We start from the raw sequence: 18,892 nt of genomic DNA, 5'->3' as shown, positions 1-18,892 counted from the left end.
GCTGCTTCTCACCCACTCTCTCGCCACTCTCTCTTTTTCTCGTGTCTTTCCCTCCCTCCCCTCTCTCTCCCTTTGGGAAACATGAGAGCTGAGTTAACTCTCTCTCTCTCCCTCTCTCTCCCACCCTGGCCGGACCACCCACATTCGGAAACGCCTAGCTGCTGCTCCTGAGGCAGAGCCGGCGGCAGTTTGGAGAGACAGGGAGGGGGGGGGGAGAGCGGCCCAAGTGAGGGAGAGAGATGTAAGGATGGGTTATGACTGACGGTTTTAGCAGAGTATCAATTACATCAATGTCAAAGCCATAACCTGCCATTGTGTGTGCAGGAGAGAGAGAGAGTCTGGGAGAGAGATACTTCACGCTCAGCTCATAAACCTCCTCCTGCTCGTGTGTGTGTGTGTGTGATGAAAACACATCCCAGAGAATACGTGGCCTCGTGCTTCCACTTCCTCATATCTGTGCAGATCAATCATTTCACATTCAAAAGGGCCTCAAAGGAAGAACAACAGCGATGGTCTGAAAACAGCAGCTTTTATTTGCTTGGTCGAGCAGGAAGTGAAATGTCTCTTTCAAACGTGTACAATAAAAAGGTGAATGTCTCCATCTGGTGGTTGTTTCTTAGTTTTGCCTTTTTTGAATGTTTCTTTACAGAGTTTACGACACTTCTTTTATTTAGATACTTTATTGGTTAATAAATAACTTATAATTTCTTATTACTAATAAATCAATGACACAGACAGCTTGGTTTGCATGCTTCCTCCACTACTATATAAAGTTTGATTTGTCCACCATCAATAAAGTGTTTAGATAATACAGAGAGTGGTAAAATATAAATACCTGCAGGACTTCAGTGGTAAATACTATCCTGACACGTGCTAGCTGTTAGCCTGTAGCTCAATCCCACAGTGAAGTGACTTTGAGGTGCACATTAATCTGTAATAGATTATCTCTTATTTAGTTTTCTGTGTTTTCCTTCTGCCCACCTCAGTGGCCACTGAACCCACAGTGGCCCCCAGCATGCGCCCGAACGGCCCCCCCATAAACAGGCTGACCAGGGACCCGAACAAGGCCTCCCTCCTCACCAGTCGAGGCAGCCACATCAACCAGTCCGTCAGCTTCTCCCACAGGCCCTGGAGAAAGGAGGGGGAGGAAGGCGTGACGCTGGTGGACGGGAAAATATCATCTACGTCCACATCCAGGTCGCCGACGCTCCTCTCTGCTTCGTCTCGGACTGATTCCAGCTCCTCCTCTGTGACGTCTTCCTCCGGTTGGGAGTCGGTGGGAGACGCCTGCTCGCTCAGCTCCTCGGCTCTCCTCCGTCTCACCACCTCCACCTGCCGCTCCCTCACTCGCTCCTCAGCCTCGTCGTACAGAGGGCAGCTCAGGTGTCGCGGCTCGCTCTCCTTCACCATCTGCTCCACCTTCTCCAGCAGCTCCTGAACAGCGTCCCTCTCCCCTGCCTCTTCTCCGCTGCGGGTCTCCAGGGTGTGGTAGCGGCCACCGCATCTGTCCACCAGCTCCTGGAGGTCTTTGCGCCACGTGACCAGGTATTCGTCCAGCTCCTCGTCCTCCTCCAGCTCCTCCGTGTGGGTGAAGAGCACGATGGTGTGTCTGCTGACCACAGAGGGGCCGAACAGCTTGGTCAGGGCGTCCAGAGCCTTGTCCTCTCCATCGGTCGGCTGGTTCACAGGGACACAGAGCAGGAAGGCATGTGGCCCAGGGCTGGACAAGGAGATGACGGAGGAGATGTGTCTTCTTCTGTCCTCGGGGCTGCAGCCGGAGCTGAACCAGGCCGGACCGGAGACGACCACAAGCTGCAGAGAAGGAGCAAGAAGTCAACGAGGAAAAGTGTCTGCTTTGTTTTTGGGTGATATTTTTGCTTTGAAATTTCACTGCAGGTCAAACTAATGAGAGATAATTTACAAGACTGTGATCTATGGAAAGCAGGACAGACTGTAAGACTCCAACTTTGGCCACGTCAACTGCAACAGGACATTATTTTCCACACAAAAATATCTATCAATAACTGTATTATATTATATTATTCCTACAATTGCTTCTGAAGTGGTGGCCATCCAAATAAATATGTTGCTGCTGGCAATAATGTGTAACTATGGGCTTCACTGTTCAAGCCTCACCTGTCTGTCTGTCTGTCTCACTCTCACCTGTCTGTCTGTCTCTCTCTCTCACTCTCACCTGTCTGTCTGTCTGTCTCTCTCTCACTCTCACCTGCCTGTCTGTCTCTCTGTCTCACTCTCACCTGTCTGTCTGCAGCTTCTCCTCTGTGTTTACACTCCTGGCTCAAAGCTTGGTCTGGGCCCTGCTCTGAGTCTTGCAGGCCCAGGATGGTGTAGCCTGCGGGGCTCTGTCCTGGTCCGGTTCGGCCCAGCACCACCAGCCTCAGCTCTGACGGAGCAGGGACAAAAACACATGACACAAAGTTCAATAAGACAACACAACTTTAATAAATATGTCCTCTTTCTATTCAAAAGCAGCAGTTTTACTTTGTTCTACAGTTTCCAGCCTGTTGTGTTCTTATCATTTCCATGAGGTGACACCGCCCTTTGCTTCCCCGCGTCTCACCCGCACTAACCCGCACTGACCCGCAGCAGGAGGCCGCTCCCTCTCCCTCCCTGTTAGAAAGCTCCATTAGTAAAGATCAGTGTATTTACCTGACTGTGGAGCAGCGGCTGACATGTCTGCTCCTCTTCTGTGTCGTAGATCTGAAGCAGGATGAAGTCACTTCCTGGTTCCTGCAGACTGACTCACTCCTCCGGAGGTGAACACAGCTCCATCTGTGGCCGAGGCAGGGCGACTCAGCCCGGGGCCCGGGGGCCGAGAGGGGTCGGTGTTCTCACCACTGCAGCCCGGAGGTTTATTAATGACTCGAGTCCTCGTATTTAAATTTTTAAGTACCCAACACAATGTCACATCTTTCTTTTTTTGTTTACAATTTTTAACTTTCAAAATAGCCCATATTTCAAATCATGTAATAAATATTATTTCACTGTTATATTATTGTGGCCATATGAAGAAAAACTATATACTGCAATACGAGTTCCAGAGTATTGTCGTCTAATATTACAAGAAGAAAATCCTGCAGAACATTGAGCATCAGGGAAATCAGCTCTTTTTGAATTGAATTATATGGTTTTTAGATTTGTTTCAGATTTAGACTTATGCTGAAACATATGTTGTCTGTCTTCTCAGAAAATCGCCTCAAGGACCGACGCGAACAAGGTGAAGGAAAAATGAAAAAGAAAACGAAAGCGAAGAAGCAGGACAAGAAAAAGCAACTGGAGAAAGAGAAGAGGAAAGAACTGAAGACGAGAAGGAAGGAAAAGGAGAGAGAGAGAGAAGGGACGAATATAAAAAACGTTGGGAGGCAGAAGCTGCGTCATATCTGATCAGATCATATTTTAATGTTGCCACTGTTGTGGATTTGAAGCTCGAAGCTTTTTCGAACAAGGCGTTTTCTATCGCTTCTGGAATTCTACAGTACAGACAAAATCTAAACGCTGTAAGAACAGTGAAATATCAAATCTAGAAAACGAGCAAATAAGGCATAACAGTACTTTTTTTACATGGTAAAAGAAAAAATAATCAGGTGTTAAATATATTATGTTTGTTGATGATGAGCAGAAGATCAACTACAATGTTCCTGTACATTTCAGTAAAAAAAACAGGTAGGGGAAACTCATCGTTCACACGTCACACCCACTTTACAGCTACACACACTCAGCACATTACATACAGTCACACACGCATCCACACAACAGCTGTACAGTAACAGTAAAACTAAGCTGATACGCCGAGAAGAATTAGAATGTCCAGTAAAATGCTTCATTTAAAAAAATATGACAATTACAAAATTAAAAGAATGACGTTCCTTTTTTTTTAAAAATACACTTTTAAAAAACATGTCGACACTAGAAATATCCAAGTTTTCAGATGCAGGGAGGGCAGTGGCTTTAAATCAAAGTCCGAGGGTCGGTCCTGCAACGGGAACCAATCCGGTCACGTCTGCTGACTCTGGGTCTGCTGACTCTGGCTCTGCTGAACAATCACTCCGCGTCCTCCAATCACAGTCCAGGCATGATGTAGGCGATGTTGTCCAATGTATTCGACTGATATGAAAAGAGAAAGCACAGTTAGAACACTGTTATAAAAGATGTGGCTGTATCTCCTGAATCTAGAAGTTTTTGAGTCCTGCTCTTAAACTGAATAAAAATGGGGGGAAAAACAACAACCCATAAACTAAATCCATTCAAGCTTTAACAAATGTCAGTACTGTACCAGGACGTTTCGAGGACAGCCGTTTAACTGTGGTATCTGTGCCGTGAGACAGGTCAGTGGCCCCAGCGCACACAAGATGGAGTCCAGAAGTACAGACAGACTCCCGGACACGGCCACCATCCCCTAACACAAACACACATCAGTCACATGATTCACTTCGTCCGCTGCATTAATGAAACATCTCAATGTTAGACTTAAAATCAAAAAATGTGGCGAACGCTTAAACCTCCTGTTCCCGTCTGTGTTTGTTTGTTTGTTTGTTATTAGCAGGATTATGCAGAAACACGTGCATGTTGAAACTCACCTCTGTTTCCTGTAGTCGATGCCCAATCAGGGACAGGGACTCTCCTAGTAGCTGCAGGTGAGCTGCTGCGTCGATGGGATCCACCTCTGGGATTCGGGCGGGGGACAGGGACAAGGTGCCGGGGGCTCTGCTTGGCGACACAACCCCGGTTCCTGTTGCTACAACTTTTATTGAAGAAAAAACGAATTAACGACCATTCTGATGAGATGCGGCGGTGAAGGGACAAAGAGTTGAGAGCGTCGGGCTAAAAATACCTTTGCTTTTGCTCTCGGTGGAGCTCTTGTGTTTGATCGTCGTGGCCTCAGCTTTGTTCTGTTTGTGCTGCAGATACTGAGCTTTCTGCCTCCAGACCTGCACAGTGTGAACACAGAGCCCAGGAAGCAATAGACATTTAGTGCTGCACCACCACAACTGCAAATATATCAGTGATATTCAATTTAATTAGACAAACTTCCAAACGCTTTTTCTTACGTTAATTACGAAAAACTTACGAGTTTGTCTTTCTCGGGCATCGCCTTCCACACCTCCGCCAACCTCTTGCTTAGCTCACCAAAGACTGAGGACCAGACGTACAGACAAAATGTTTAGATGGTTTCTTTTAGTCATTTAATTTCGATTTATACGGTTATACTATATTTTATCCACCTAGTCCTGGCTGTTCGGCGTTGATGTTGACTCTGTACTCTTTACAAAACACCTGATAGGCTGTTGTGTTCTTCTTCTTGGGCTAAACGAGGAGAAAGAAGAGAAACTATATTACTTACTTATATTGTAAGAGAAACACAACAAAGCACAACAGCACGAGAGGTGAGGTGTAGAATAAATAACGACTCCACAGTATCTTACCTTCTCTTTATCTTTATCGTGCTTATCTCTGTCTTTCTCCTCTTTCTTCTTCTTCTTCTCTGTTATTCCTTCACTGCCTTGATGGTGGTGTGGAGGGATGGGTGCGCCCATAGCATACATGGGGCCGACAGCGCTGTGAGTGACAGTGGGATGGGAGTGGGAGTGGCTGTGGCTCTTCGAGGAGTCTGGAAAAAGGGACGACAAGAGTGAGGGTTTGAGAAACTGAAAATGTTTAACAAGACTTTCAATCCGCAATATTTCTACAAGGGAAGTGCCGGTATAAAAGTTTAAAAGTTTTTCAGGTTATTGCTTTTTAATCGCTCATTGGCACATAAACAATACTGAACTGCTGGGTAGATGTAGCCAATTGGAAATGACAGCAACAAAAATTGTTATCAGTAATTGTTATGACCAAGTTTCACCACAGTACTTAAAAGCTAGTAGCACATCTCTTTACTGAATATACTCACCTCCAAATCCTTTGCTGTGCTTCTTGTCTTTCCCGCTTTTTTCCTTATCTCTGTCCTTCTCCTTGTCTTTTTTCTTCTTGCTTTTCTTGCTCTTCTTCTTCTTTTTCGTCAGATGTGTGTATGTGTCATCTATGACCAACTCTCCTGCCTCCAGCTCGGCCCCAGACGAAGAACTCTCATCTCCCATGCCTCCTCCATAGTGACCTGTTTAACAGAGAGCAGAGTAATGCAGAGCACATGTGAAGAAACAAAAGAAAACGCGGAGTTCCAAGAATCAAGTAAGGAAATGTGTTTCATCTTTTAGGTTTATCTTACCTTCCACCTCCACCTCTTTTCCCACCACAGGCAGTGGATCTCGACTCTGCTGCTGCTTCTTCTTGGACGACTTTGAGGGCTGCGTCCTGTCTCTCTCCTTCTCCTTCTTCACGCCTCCTTTGGATGAGTGCGGCGTGAACGGGAAGCTCTCCCCTTCCTCCTTCTCCGGCGACATGATGAGCTTCATCTTCAGCCCGTCTGCCTCGCGCAACGTCAACGGCTCCTCCTTGGGAGCTCCACCGTGGAACAGGGATGACTTTGAAGAAGAGGAGGAGTGCTTCTTGGAAGAAGAGGACGAGGAAGACACGGGGCGCGAGTGAGAGAGGGAGTGGCTTCCTTTGCTTCCACTACCGCTGTTGCCCTCACGTTTGCGGTCCTTGGAGGAATGTGAGGAGAGGGGGGGATAGGAGGGTTTCTTGTGTAAGTGGGGGCTGGGTTCCGAACCTGTCGCCAAGGGAGAGGTGATGGCCTGAAGGAGGCCCATCGCTGTATCTGTCGGGTGGGAGGACGACGGGGACGACAGGGTTGGGGAGCGGTCTGCAGACTTGTGCTTTTTCTTGTGAGAAGGTGGACCTGAACCATCGTGGTCTGACACAGGAAGAATATGGAGTTAGAGTCAATTCTCATGAATTAGAAGATTATTACAATATATAAACATCTCACCTCTGTGATAGTACTCATCGCTGTGTTTCTTCTTCTTTTTATGCGAATCCCCTCCCAGCATGAAAAGTTCTGAATCCTAATTGAAAATGACACCAAATAAATTTAAAATCTGACATTGTTCTAAATTGTACTAAACTGATATTAACCCTTTAGATAAAAGTTACTGAACAATGATACTTTACCTTGGGTCGCTTCTTGGAAGACTTTCGGACCTGAGCAGCGATCTCCTCCTCCTCCCTCAGCAGATCCTTGTACGACCTCCTCTTCTCTCTCTGGCTCCGACCGGCAACAAGGCCCCTGTCTCCCTCCATCCCCACATCTAAAATATAAGAAATCTGGATTATAATCCTTACTTTCAAAGTAAAACAAAGATTCTGTGGGACACACGTGGTGAGAAACATTTAACAGACTGAGCTCATACTCAGAATAGGCAATAGTTGAATTTAGACTTCAACCTTAGGTGTATTATATAGACACGTATATGTCGTTACATCTTTACTTGTTCTCCCTTCCTTGCTGCATTACGCACTTTGCAGTGTTATTACTATTTATAATTCAAAGCACTTGAGTGCATTGGTTTGATAAATCTGTTCAGTGGAAATTGCGGTGGCAGAGAGAACTCAACACACTGGAAATTAAGAAAACAACTTCTTCAACTTGACGAAAAAGTGATGAACCCGCTTTGTAAAGTGCTGATGGAACTACAGCAGGTTCAACACTTCTTTGGGTCCCCTGCAAACATTACTGGTGTCGTCTGTATTTGCATGTGTCGTCAAATCGATGAAGTTGTTTCCTTAATTTACACGTGTGTGTTTTTACTATTTGCACGTGTGTTTTCTTTATTTCTCAGCCACCGTGAGAAATACAGTAAAACCACATAACAAGCAGGCATTACCCATTCCTCCTTTACTCTTGATCTCCTCAAAAGCCATAGTTGGTCCTTTGTCAACACGTTTGCTCGTCACAGGATGTCACTGACACCATGAAGGCGGGATAACGACCTGTCAACAGAGCACAGAGAGAAACAGTCAAATACAAGTCAGGGCGAAGAAGTTGTGTGTATTAACAGAAATTAGTCATGAAGGAGTTTGACGTGAAGGAAATAGAAAAGTTAACCAGATACTTTCTCGTGGTGTAACGTTACCCAGACATGAGCAGAGATAAGTGCACCTCAGAGTGTGTCTGTGTGTGTGTGTCTGTGTGTGTCGCTTCAACTCCTGCTCAACACTGGAGAACTTCATGCAAAATCAAATCAGCGGAACATTTACAAAAACAACGGAGTCTGCCTCCTGCACAGGAGAAAGAACAGCTAAACAACTTCCCGCCTACTTTTGCAAAGATACACAAACACACCCCCCTCTCCATTCACTTTCCCTCCTCTGCGTCCCATTCCCCAATCTTTCCAGGAGCCCGGATCCGCCCGGCCGAGCAAGCCCTTCGCCGGCCGGCATGAGCCGCTGAGGAAAGCCCGAGGCTTCGACCCGCCGCTAGGCCGCGGTCCCCTCAAGTGGGCGAAAACAGCGCCGCGGAGACGCGAATAAACTGCTCATGTCCCCGGCTTCTCTGAGGTGATGCACCGTGACGTTTACAAACCCCCGGAGCGGAGGAAATCATGTGTTTATTAGATTTTACTACCTCTAGGAGATCTCCAATTTACGCGGGTCCAGCCGCCATCTTTATTATCGGCGAAACAATACGTGTCCGCGTAGGGGAGGGGCGTGGGCAAGGCAGCCAATCAGCGTGGAGGAAAGTAGCTATACATTAGCCATACACATGCTAAAGCTAAGATTTACTACTAATTAGAAATTTATATAAAAAGTGCGTTATAATACAAAAATATATATTACTATAAATAACACAATATAATATATCATCAATATTATAATATACAAAATAAGCCAAAAATAATGGATATAAAAGTTTTCTCACATTGTACAAAAGACAATATTTCCCCAATATAGACAAACATAATCATTTATTGATTCACAAATATCGATTTCCAACAACAGCCAAACCAATTTTTTTTTACATCACAGATCACATACAAAACGTATCAACATGCAACACAAGAGAAAAAAAAGGCATCGTGATCCAAACATGGTGCTGAACACAAACCCAGATAAGTCACAACAGGGGAAACTGTTAACTCATTTCATAAGAACTACACATCTCATAGTGATCACGGAGCTGTGACTAATAATGGCAGGCAACATGTCAGAGAACACACACACACACACACACACACACACACACACACACACACACACACACACACACACACACACACACACACACACACACACACACACACACACACACACACACACACACACACACACACACACACACACACACACACACACGAGAGCTGAGGTCCCGCTGCACTGGGTTAGCTTCTGTCTCCACAAGCTTCCTGTTTTGAGTTGTATTTTGCCTTGAGGGCCTTCTTTTATCTTTCCTCTGAAAAGCTAATGTGTGTAACGTCCATATGCAGAAAGGATGTCAACTCCATTACAGCGTTGGCTATTGAGATCTGAGCGTCTTTTCAATTTAACCAGGATAACACTACTTGTGTTAGCCCTGCTGTCATATTAGTACGCTAATAAATAAAATGACATGTTTAAATGTTACTGTAGGTTCATATTTAATGGGGAATATGCACAGAAAACCACAGTATCGTGGTCCAGGTTTACTTGTCTGACGAAGGCTAGTGGAGCAGAGCAGGACCTCAGCTCTCTATAAACTTAGTCTTCTACCTATCCCCCAAATTCTGTTTCTGTAGACTGAGTGATGTAAAACTGGCCAATAAGTCCGTCACCTCATCCACCTGTAAAAAAACAAATGAATTGATGAAAAACAAACATACAATGAATCCTCAATACCTGCAAATTGAAGAATCTACACATGAATATACACATTAACTGCATCAGGTCTTGGTCGGGCTGATGTGAATCTGTGAATGTGGGTCTCACCTGCTCTTTGGTGCGTGTGTGCTGCAGCTGTGTGGAGATGTGTTCCAGCCTCTCTTTAGCTTCACTCTGGCCCATTAAGTTCAGGTATTCCCTCAGCATTTGTATAATCTAGAAAAGACAGTCACATCATGATCTGTATGTACTAAAGCATCCAGTTCTGATTCATTAAGCCAGGGAAGGAGATGTTCTCTCTCTACCTGTGTGACTTCCCCTCTCAGGGTTTCTAAGCTGCGAGAATCTCCCTCCTGCAGAATGTTGAGCTTGGAGCGAGCGAGATGCAGCGGGGTCCTGCCTGCTCGGTCGAGGGCGTCCACACGGGCGCCTTCACAGAATCAATAAGAACACAAATGTCTCCATTACATATAACTGGAGAGCCTGACACCCTGCTGAAACTTCTTCTTGGCTACAGACACCTCTTTGAAATGTATGTATGTATTTTTAGCTAAGTGGTAAAGATCTCTACTTTTAATGGGAAGCTGAGCAATATGTATTCACAAAGAATTGAACACTTGAGCAGTGGCCTCACCTCCTCTCAGCAATGTGGTGATTACAGGCACATGGTTTGTACAGGCCGCTGCACAAACACAAAAAGTACATCAACAGAGATGGTTCAGTCACTTGTTGCGTCACAAAAAATACTTTATTTCACTCTGCAGTACATGTGTACTTTTTAACAGATGTGAGTCTGTGAGCTGCACAGCTGTGCGTCAGTGTAGAACCACAGAAAGACGTATGACTACAGTGCTGCAGGTTTTATGTGTCATCAGGGTGATTGTTCTCTTACCCAGATGGAGGGGGGTATTTCCCAGACTGTCTCGCTGGTTGGGGTCAGCGCCGTGGCTCAGCAACAATTGCACTTTATTCACATTGGAAAAAAAGAAGACTTGATAAATAAATTGATAAATGTAGTAATGTTATGCCTCATTTATCTTTGATGATTACAATTAGCTGTAAAACAGGACAGTTGTTCTGTGTGTTGTTCAAGGACACTTCAACAGGATGGACCCTCGCTGAATTTAGAATTTGAGCCTAATGCTCTTTGCAACCGTCCTGCAGCATAATGTGTAATTCTTCATGCTACGGTCCTTCCATCCTAACAGCTGTCAACAACCTACCGATGCTCTCGTTGCCATTGCAGGAAGAGAAATGAAGAGCTGTCCTTCCCTTGTCGTCTGCTGCACACGGGTCTATGTCGTCCTGCAGGAGTTTTCGAACTGCAGGAACACAACTTTATTAACAAAAACACACAAAAAGCCTTCCATTACACTGCTTGAATAAATTACAGAATGACCTTCCTGCTCGTACCTGTGTCAATATCATTGCTGTTGGCTGCTTCCCTCAGTCTTTTCACAGCTGTGGAGATAAGACATTCAAAGTGAGACGTATGTAAATGTTAAGTCCACAGGGGTCGCACTGGATGTCATCAGGCAAACAATGACAGTATTGACAGGGACACTGGCTTTACACTATAAAAACAAATTGGCAGCACATAAAACTACTGTATACTACTCATCTGTGCACCATGTGCTTGCTTGAGCTTTATGATAGGAATATTGAAATCGTTAAATGTTGAGTTCTTCTGTTATACAATGATTAACTTTATCTGTTTAGTTCGGTTCAATTTTATTTGCATAGCGACAAATTATAAACATACATGTTGTCAAGGCACTTTACATGAGGTCGAGACCTTAGAATTATAGAGATTATCATGCCTAACATTTTCAAATTGAGTGAAAGCGCCATGATAACAAAACATATGTTGTGTAACATCCATAAAATGAAGAGAACATGTAAAAGTATAAAAATAGAAATAGAAAAACACAGAAATTATGTACATATACACACATTTTACTACAGATACAGTAAAGATGCAGTATAAATATGAGAATAAAAATGTTATAGTTAAGTTTGTATTTTCTAAACTTTCACTGTCTCCGTGACTTCAGATGACTGACTTCCTTAAGATTTATACTTAACTATAGTTACTACTTGCCTAACTTTAACCTAACCTTAAACTAACTTTAACCTACACCTTAACCCCTGAACCTAACCTTAACCTAACGATAACCATATCCCTGTCTGACCTAAACATTAACCTAACTTTAACCTTAACCTAACCTTCTGAACCTAACTTTAACCCAACCATAAACTATCAACCTTATCCCAGTCTAACCTTAACCTAACTTTAACCTTAACCCCTGAACCTAACTTTAACCTTAACCCCTGAACCTAACTTGAACCTAACTTTAACCATAACCATATCCCAGTCTAACCTAAACATTAACCTAACTTTAACCTTACCTCCTGAACCTAACTTTAAACTAACCTTAACCTAACTTTAACCTTAACCTAACCCCCTGAACCTGACTTTAACCTAACCCAACCCCAGTCTAACCTGAACCTAACTTGAACCTAACTTGAATCTAACCATGTTCCAGTCTAACCTAAACATTAACCTAACTTTAAACCCTGTCTTCACCTGAAGATGATTCCCTCTCTTACCATACACATCTTTCCCCATGGGCCCCAGGCTCCTCACGGCTCTGTGCTGTCTCCTGGCCCTGCTCCCCGTCACCTTCCCCAGCTTGGTGGCCCCTCCGGCGGGGACACTGAGCTCGGCTCGGCCCGGCTCCCACAGCAGGTGCAGGTACCGGAGCTCTTTGTCGTCCCTCTGTCCGACTCGACCCAAAACCACTTTGCCCTCCCCGATGCCGCTCATCCCGAAGCCGACCGCCGCGGAGCCCCCGTCCTCCATCCTCTCCGCGGGGCCCCGCTGCTCCCGGGCCGCCGCCTCCCGGGGTTCCGGTCCGGGTCCGGGCTCCACCATGTACTCCCCCTCGGAGCTGGACGGGTCATTGTCCGAGGCGGCTGCAACGATCGGGCTCCAGCCGTCCATGCTTCACCCTGACATATGGAGGCTGCTTCTACAACAACACACGGTCCTCGCGCCGCCAAGAAGAAAACACACCCGACATCAACACGTGAACATCAGGAATCCATTTTGTTCACAGCGGCTGGTGCGGCGGCAGCGTCTGGAGCCATCGTTCGGTCCGTCCTCACAGATCCTCCCCCGTCAGAGCGTCTCCATCCCGGGTAACGAGCCGTGTTTACACCGATGCTTTTACCTTCACAGAACCAAAATGTCTCCTGGTTCACGCTTTCCCCATTTCATCAGTTGGAGGCAGTAACACTCGCTCCCATTGGACAATCGACAGCCTCCGTGCACTGACGACCAATCAGCTTCCGTCTTCTTCAGCTGCTCCGGTCCAATAGGAGCAGTGCAAACTAAGCAGCCAGTCAAATTGAACGAGTGCAGGACCGCGCATGCGCACTCCGAAAATAACGATTGTGAAATTACTGAATATTTGTTTTGTCTAATTTATGATTTAAAAAAAAAAAAAAAGAATAAAATAAACTAAACAAAGAAAAACATTTGAATCAGAATAAAACCACAAACAGTTTGTTTTCCCTCTTTAATGTGTATTTATTCAGGTAATGTCACTTAAACTGTAAAATGCATAATCGTTGTGTAACACCCACCCTCCACTATATAGTTTCATATCATCTACATGTACATAAAGTGATAATGGCACATTATAATAGATAGATAGATATATATATTTGAGGAATGCTAAGGGACAAGCCACCTCTCGTTGGGGAGCAGTGGGTCTGAGGCCACGTGATATGTGTGAGGGATTAAACCTGAAGGAGAAACACATTCTGCTTATTAATATCAGATTTTCCTCTAATTTAATTTTTTTTCTTTCTAGATAGTAAATTACAGGATCATTTGACTCATTCAGGTCCCTTCAAATATCAAAATAAAGCAAGGAAAAATCACTCTTTGGTTCAAATAGAAAAGTGGTATAAATCTGCAACTGGGTGATGAGGGGTTGCAAGTAGAGAAGGTTGGGAACCAATAATCGGTGCGAAAAATATTTGGTCTTGTGGAGTGAATGATTATTGGTGCTGGAGGTAGAAAGTCTGAGGGGCACATACAGCATCATAGGCTTTAACACGCTTCGGTAAAACAATCAGAGGTCAAGTTTCAATCCTGAAGACACAGAGGCTCCAGTATGTGCCAGGTAGCTGGGGAACGCTGGGTCGGCCCCCGATGTGCCGGCGTCCTGCTCGGTGGGCATCAATCCAGCGTCGTGTGCGTGCTGCCACAGCTGACTGTCGTGAACCACACCCTGCTGCTTCAAGTATCCTTGCTGACAGAACAGCGGCGGCTCGCGGTGGGTGAGGGTCCAACGGAAACATGATTCTAAAAGATGTGACGAAACATGGGAATGAGTCACCGTCGCCCTCTGCTCTGCAGTTAGTGAAATCACTCAGTCATTTTCTGAATTTAACAGGTAACAGGTTCATAAAGTGAGAATCAAAGTGGAAAGACTAGGATTTTAGTTAGAGGTGGCTGTGGTTCAGGAGGTACAGCAGGTCGTCCACTAACCAGAAGGTCAATGGTTCGATAGACTAGAACAGCACAATATTAATACAGACCACTCTCTGTAAATAGAGGCAGCTGCTAACATGCTTTACCTGCATAGAAGGCCCTGAGGTCGGTCTGGACACAGTGCTCCAGGAAGCGCCGCAGAGGCTGGATGTGAGATATGGGACTGTCCCATTCTGCGAGGAAGTCTTCAACCATGTGATGAAGAGCCTTAGGCCTGGGCAGCGGCCAGCCACTGGGACGGAGCTTCATTTCTTCCTCTGGGATTAAAAAAATAATAATTTGAAAATGGTTTGCCAGTGTCTACATTAGTATTTTGTGATTTAATATTCAGTATATTCACTTTTCAGAGGGATACCTTTAAGAACTGCAGTGATTCTACATGGAAGAAGTACATCTACTTTTTAATGGCAGCAGAATTCTTACTCACCAGTAGGAAGTTTGTCGTAATAGTATAAAACAGGGTGCAGGAAGTTGGATTTCCAAGCTTTGGTCCAGTCGGTTTCTGCCCTGTCGCGCCCCAGATAGTCGATCTTCTTCTTCCCGTACTGCATGACGAGAACGATCAGTCCCTGGCCGGACACCTCATGACCCGAGAGAGCTGAGAGCTGAGGCAGCGCCTGGACCGGAAACTCCTCCACGTATTCACAGTGGGAGCTGAGAGTGGAAGAGGGAGGAAACGAGCCAGTTCACCCAGAGGAACAGGGATGAGGAACAGCCACTGTAGCTCTGACCAGGACGGGTCACTTTTAAAGTTATGGACAGACAACTTGTACTCAGCCAACGACAGCAGGCAGATCTCATGCAAGTTAATGATAACTGATGATATCCCATGGACTCACCCTCGAAGAAGTATCACATCCCCGAGCACCTCAAACATTTGGTATGGCCCAGAGGCCTCGCCGACCCGCTTCAGGATCCAGGACTGCAGCTGTGTGGTCAACAGCTTTGTGGATGACCAGGGGTTGCCATGGTAGCGGTGTTCAAGTACGCGATGTACAGCTCGTGCTGTGGCAAAAAAAAATCCTAATTAACTCCTGTATCATTTGTCAAATTGTCAAAAAAATTTTAATCTGTTTGACTGTCACCTGTGTAACGGAACCCGTGGATGAAGCCGCCGGCAGACTGGCGGTGGTCTCTGGAGTGAGCAGCGGTTCCCAGCACAAACAAGCCGGGGGTGTTCTTCCCTTCATACCAGGCCGTCACCCCCGGCAACCTCCCTTTTGCATTGTCACTGTTTGGTGGGCAGGCGGAGCTAAAGAGATCCACACAGGAAGCGTTATCTAAACAAAACATCTTATATATGTAACATGGGCAAACACAGTAAGTCTACATAAATGTCTACCTGTCAAATACGCTGAAGTTGAATCGAAATCCAAGGCATCGAATCACACGGTCGTAGGGTTTTCTCATAGAGAAGTTGTCTATGTGATACGCTGGCAGCTCCTCTGCAGTCACGTCAGAGCGGTTCCTCTCCTCCTGGTTCTGTATGTACTTGTTTAGAGTCAAGTACAAGTGTCTCTTCTTCTTCTTCTTCTTCTTCTTCTCTTTCTTCTTTCCTCCTGATCTCCTCCTGCCCTCCTCCTTTCGCTGAACGATAACCATTTTCTCCAGCTGAGCCTCCACCAAACCATCAAGAGACTTCAGCTGGTACGTGTCCAGCAGCTCATTGTTCACAGCTCTGAAAAACAAAGAAAATGTTCATGTTAAAAATGCAAATCTCCAATTCAGAACAGTTGAAACTGAAGCTCACATAAAAAAATTATTATGACTTGATTAAACATGTATATCCACATACAGAATAAGTCCTCATACCTAAAAGAGATGGATCCAAGTGGGACAAAATGTACAAACTTCACAGAAATTCAAGTGCATAAAAAATACTGGGGATATGCACCTTTTTGTATAGTAAACAGCTATAACACAAAATCCACTTTAAATATATGTAGAACTAAAAAGAGGTTAATAAATCCTTTAAAAGTTAATGGGTTCTTCACTGAGCTAAACCACATCTTTAATAATCCTGCCAACTAACAAAAGAAAGAAAACAAATAAATGCTCCTTGGTGGACGTAATAAAGTCCAGATCCAACAAGGTGGATGTCCTGGATCATCTTGTGTGATTGTGTCTGATGAAAGTTTGGGAACCACTGATGTTTAAAGTCACAGAGACAGAAAATCTCCCACGTCTTCATCTGTACCTGAGGTCTCCGACATAATGCGTCTGCCACGCCAGTCGAACGGGGCTGGAACTCAGCATGTGCACCCGACTCGCCCGTCCCAAGATGCTCTGGGCCGTTTCAAAAGCAGAGTTCCCCTTCCCCAGAATGAGCACGGCCTGGTCCCGGTAGTCGTCAGGGTTGGTGGAGATGGACTCGTATCCTTCAACCAGCTCAGAACCGACAAACTCCACCTGCTGAGGTACCCACAGGCCTGTGGCCACCAGGAGGACGCTGAGGGGGGGGGGGAGAGCACAGACCACACGATGCAACTCACAGTCCAAACACAAAATGCTCACCACAGGTTCAGTGTGAAGACAGATACCTGCATTTGTAGTCAGATGCATGTTGATCAGTGAGGACGTAGCTCCTGCCAGTGGCCGCCTGCGTCGCCCTGATCCTCCCGATGTCCACGCCGTAACGCACCCTCAGCCCGAGCTCCTTCTCAAACATGGACAGATACAGCGGGTAGGCGTCGGCTGGAGGGTAGAACTCGCTGCTCACCCGCTTGAACAGGAGGTCGCGTCTATCGCTCAGCAGCGAGTTCCAGTCGTGGCGCAGGTTGAACTCCGGGTTCTGCCTTCCTGTGTGGATCTTGTTAATGCTGATGAGCTTCCTGTGCCTGGGATACCTGCACGCACACACACACACACACACAACAGGGGCAGATGTCAAAGAGGATTCAGGAGGAAACACAGACGTCCTCCATGTTTTCACAAAGTCTCTCACTTGTGGAAGAAGCTGCCCGGCCCTGTGTTCCTCTCCAGGATGATGTAGTCCCTTTTGGCTTTGGAGAGGAAGTGTCCCATCTGCAGTCCGGCGGGCCCGGCTCCCAGGACGCAGTAATCAAAGTGGCGGGTGACATTCTCAGAGGAGGATTCGACCCAGCCGACCAACACAACCAGGAGGAGACAAGGAAGGTTCGAATCCATAACCTGAGGAACAAGAAGAAACGTGGTAAAGATAGGGTATAACATAAGGCTGGGCAATAAAACAATATCAATAATTATCCCAATACTTTTTTTTATCAATAGCAATATTAGAAAAGTCCAACAATGATCAATATATTTCTTATGTATACATTTTTTGTATTTCATTTATTTGTATCTGAATTCAGCTCATTTATCATTTGGATCAGGTTTGGAAAATGTTTTGCTGTTTATCACGTTTCATGTTTAAAACCACAACCTTCACTCAGATCTCGACAGAAATAATAATGTGACATTTATCATGATATCGACTGACGTGAAGATTTTTATCTCGACGGAATTTTTAACCATATCATCCAGCCTTTATACAACAAAATAAAAACCTCACGATAATAACATATATTAAAAAAACATTAAGAGTTTAGAATATAGCCGCATAAAATTAGCATGATTTCCATTTTTTAAGATTTTGGGAAACTAAAAAGTGTAAAATTGTGGTGGAGAATAATTTGATGTTATTATTTTTATAAACATCATTATGTCTATTATCATCACTCAGTCTGACCAAGTTTCATTTTAACTTCACACAACTGTTCCTGGTCTCTCTCTCTCTCTTCTCTCGCCCATGTTCCCCTGCTCTCTCCAACCGGACGAGGCACATGTCAGCTGACTCTCAACCTGGAGGTTTCTCACTGTTATAAAGAAGTTTCATCTCTGAGCTTGTTCTTTGTGGGAACTGTTGTGTTTCTCTATAACATTGTGATGTAAACTGGCTTGAGATAATGTGTGTGGTTATCCAGTGATGCACCTTAACAACTTATCTGCGCAGCACCAAATCACAGCACTTATAAAATATGCACAGAAATAAGATTAAACTGAATTAAACTGTTGTTGTTCATTGTTTGTTAATGACTCTGTGTGTAACTCTGTTACATGTTGTGTATGAACGCGCCTCTGTGGGAATCTGGGCCACGATGAGGCCACTGAGTGCCTCGATGCCCTGGATCATACCAACAAACACAGGATTACATACGTGCGCATCACATGTTACCAAACTAAAACCTGTGAATCTCAGAATCCTCCTCTTCCTCCGAAGACCCCCGGCTCTGCCTCCACTCCGCTGCCGAGCTCGGCTCACTCTGCGGCGGCTGCGGCGGCTGCCATCGACCGCTGAACCAGATGTGAGGTGTTAGAATAAAGAAACCCGCGTTACCTCTTATGTCCGTGGATCGGTCCCGCTCAACATCTGGGTTCCAGCGATCATCGGACCTGCTACATGTTTGCTATCCCGCATTTTAACTCGGGTCAGTGTGAGATTATCCACAAGCTCAGCCCACTTCCCCCTTTAGAGGAGGAAAACCAATGGAGGGCTGCTGTCACCAGGGGGCGTGATTAGAAAATACCACAGCACATAGAGGAGCAGGCCTC

At 45.4% G+C, this 18,892-nt stretch overlaps 4 protein-coding genes across 6 annotated transcripts; all 4 read right to left on the bottom strand.

Annotated features, from left to right (window-relative positions):
* Positions 1-515: 515 nt before the first annotated feature.
* On the bottom strand, positions 516-2,820 carry si:dkeyp-69e1.8 (uncharacterized protein LOC100001340 homolog). The gene is made up of 3 exons (XM_034593344.1): positions 2,671-2,820; positions 2,259-2,404; positions 516-1,812 (listed from the first exon to the last, which is right to left on the bottom strand). The coding sequence occupies exons 1-3, from the start codon at positions 2,693-2,695 to the stop codon at positions 949-951; spliced, it is 1,035 nt and encodes a 344-aa protein (XP_034449235.1). The 5' UTR covers positions 2,696-2,820; the 3' UTR covers positions 516-948.
* Positions 2,821-3,827: 1,007 nt separating this feature from the next.
* On the bottom strand, positions 3,828-8,616 carry hmgxb4a (HMG box domain containing 4a). 2 transcript variants are annotated; one of them, XM_034593342.1, is made up of 13 exons: positions 8,528-8,616; positions 7,788-7,893; positions 7,075-7,211; positions 6,893-6,968; positions 6,230-6,817; positions 5,915-6,118; positions 5,445-5,629; positions 5,244-5,325; positions 5,090-5,154; positions 4,853-4,949; positions 4,599-4,762; positions 4,295-4,417; positions 3,828-4,125 (listed from the first exon to the last, which is right to left on the bottom strand). In XM_034593342.1, the coding sequence occupies exons 2-13, from the start codon at positions 7,822-7,824 to the stop codon at positions 4,081-4,083; spliced, it is 1,803 nt and encodes a 600-aa protein (XP_034449233.1). In that variant the 5' UTR covers positions 7,825-7,893; positions 8,528-8,616; the 3' UTR covers positions 3,828-4,080. The 2 variants fall into 2 exon arrangements, with proteins under 2 accessions (XP_034449233.1, XP_034449234.1); XM_034593343.1 differs by lacking the exon at positions 8,528-8,616 and adding an exon at positions 8,246-8,467 and having other exon boundaries at positions 7,788-7,892.
* A 639-nt stretch (positions 8,617-9,255) lies between these two features.
* On the bottom strand, positions 9,256-13,026 carry ankrd54 (ankyrin repeat domain 54). Of its 2 annotated transcripts, XR_004614702.1 has the most exons (9): positions 12,367-13,026; positions 11,170-11,217; positions 10,980-11,078; positions 10,649-10,720; positions 10,391-10,438; positions 10,062-10,186; positions 9,865-9,972; positions 9,534-9,719; positions 9,262-9,502 (listed from the first exon to the last, which is right to left on the bottom strand). XR_004614702.1 is itself a non-coding variant. In XM_034593345.1 (8 exons), exons 1-8 carry the CDS (start codon positions 12,758-12,760, stop codon positions 9,645-9,647), a joined length of 969 nt encoding a protein of 322 aa, XP_034449236.1. In that variant the 5' UTR covers positions 12,761-13,026; the 3' UTR covers positions 9,256-9,644. The 2 variants fall into 2 exon arrangements, 1 of the variants encoding a protein (XP_034449236.1); XM_034593345.1 differs by having other exon boundaries at positions 9,256-9,719.
* Positions 13,027-13,332: 306 nt separating this feature from the next.
* Positions 13,333-18,800, bottom strand: foxred2 (FAD-dependent oxidoreductase domain containing 2). Its single transcript, XM_034592970.1, has 10 exons — positions 18,678-18,800; positions 17,265-17,470; positions 16,861-17,166; positions 16,518-16,769; positions 15,663-15,998; positions 15,406-15,572; positions 15,160-15,325; positions 14,748-14,974; positions 14,407-14,577; positions 13,333-14,131 (listed from the first exon to the last, which is right to left on the bottom strand). The coding sequence occupies exons 2-10, from the start codon at positions 17,465-17,467 to the stop codon at positions 13,899-13,901; spliced, it is 2,061 nt and encodes a 686-aa protein (XP_034448861.1). The 5' UTR covers positions 17,468-17,470; positions 18,678-18,800; the 3' UTR covers positions 13,333-13,898.
* Positions 18,801-18,892: the final 92 nt, after the last annotated feature.

The sequence above is a fragment of the Hippoglossus hippoglossus genome, chromosome 8, assembly GCF_009819705.1.
Source record: "Hippoglossus hippoglossus isolate fHipHip1 chromosome 8, fHipHip1.pri, whole genome shotgun sequence".
NCBI lineage: Eukaryota > Metazoa > Chordata > Actinopteri > Pleuronectiformes > Pleuronectidae > Hippoglossus > Hippoglossus hippoglossus.
Note: the sequence above shows the minus strand (reverse complement) of the source record. Positions and strands in the feature narration are given on the sequence as shown.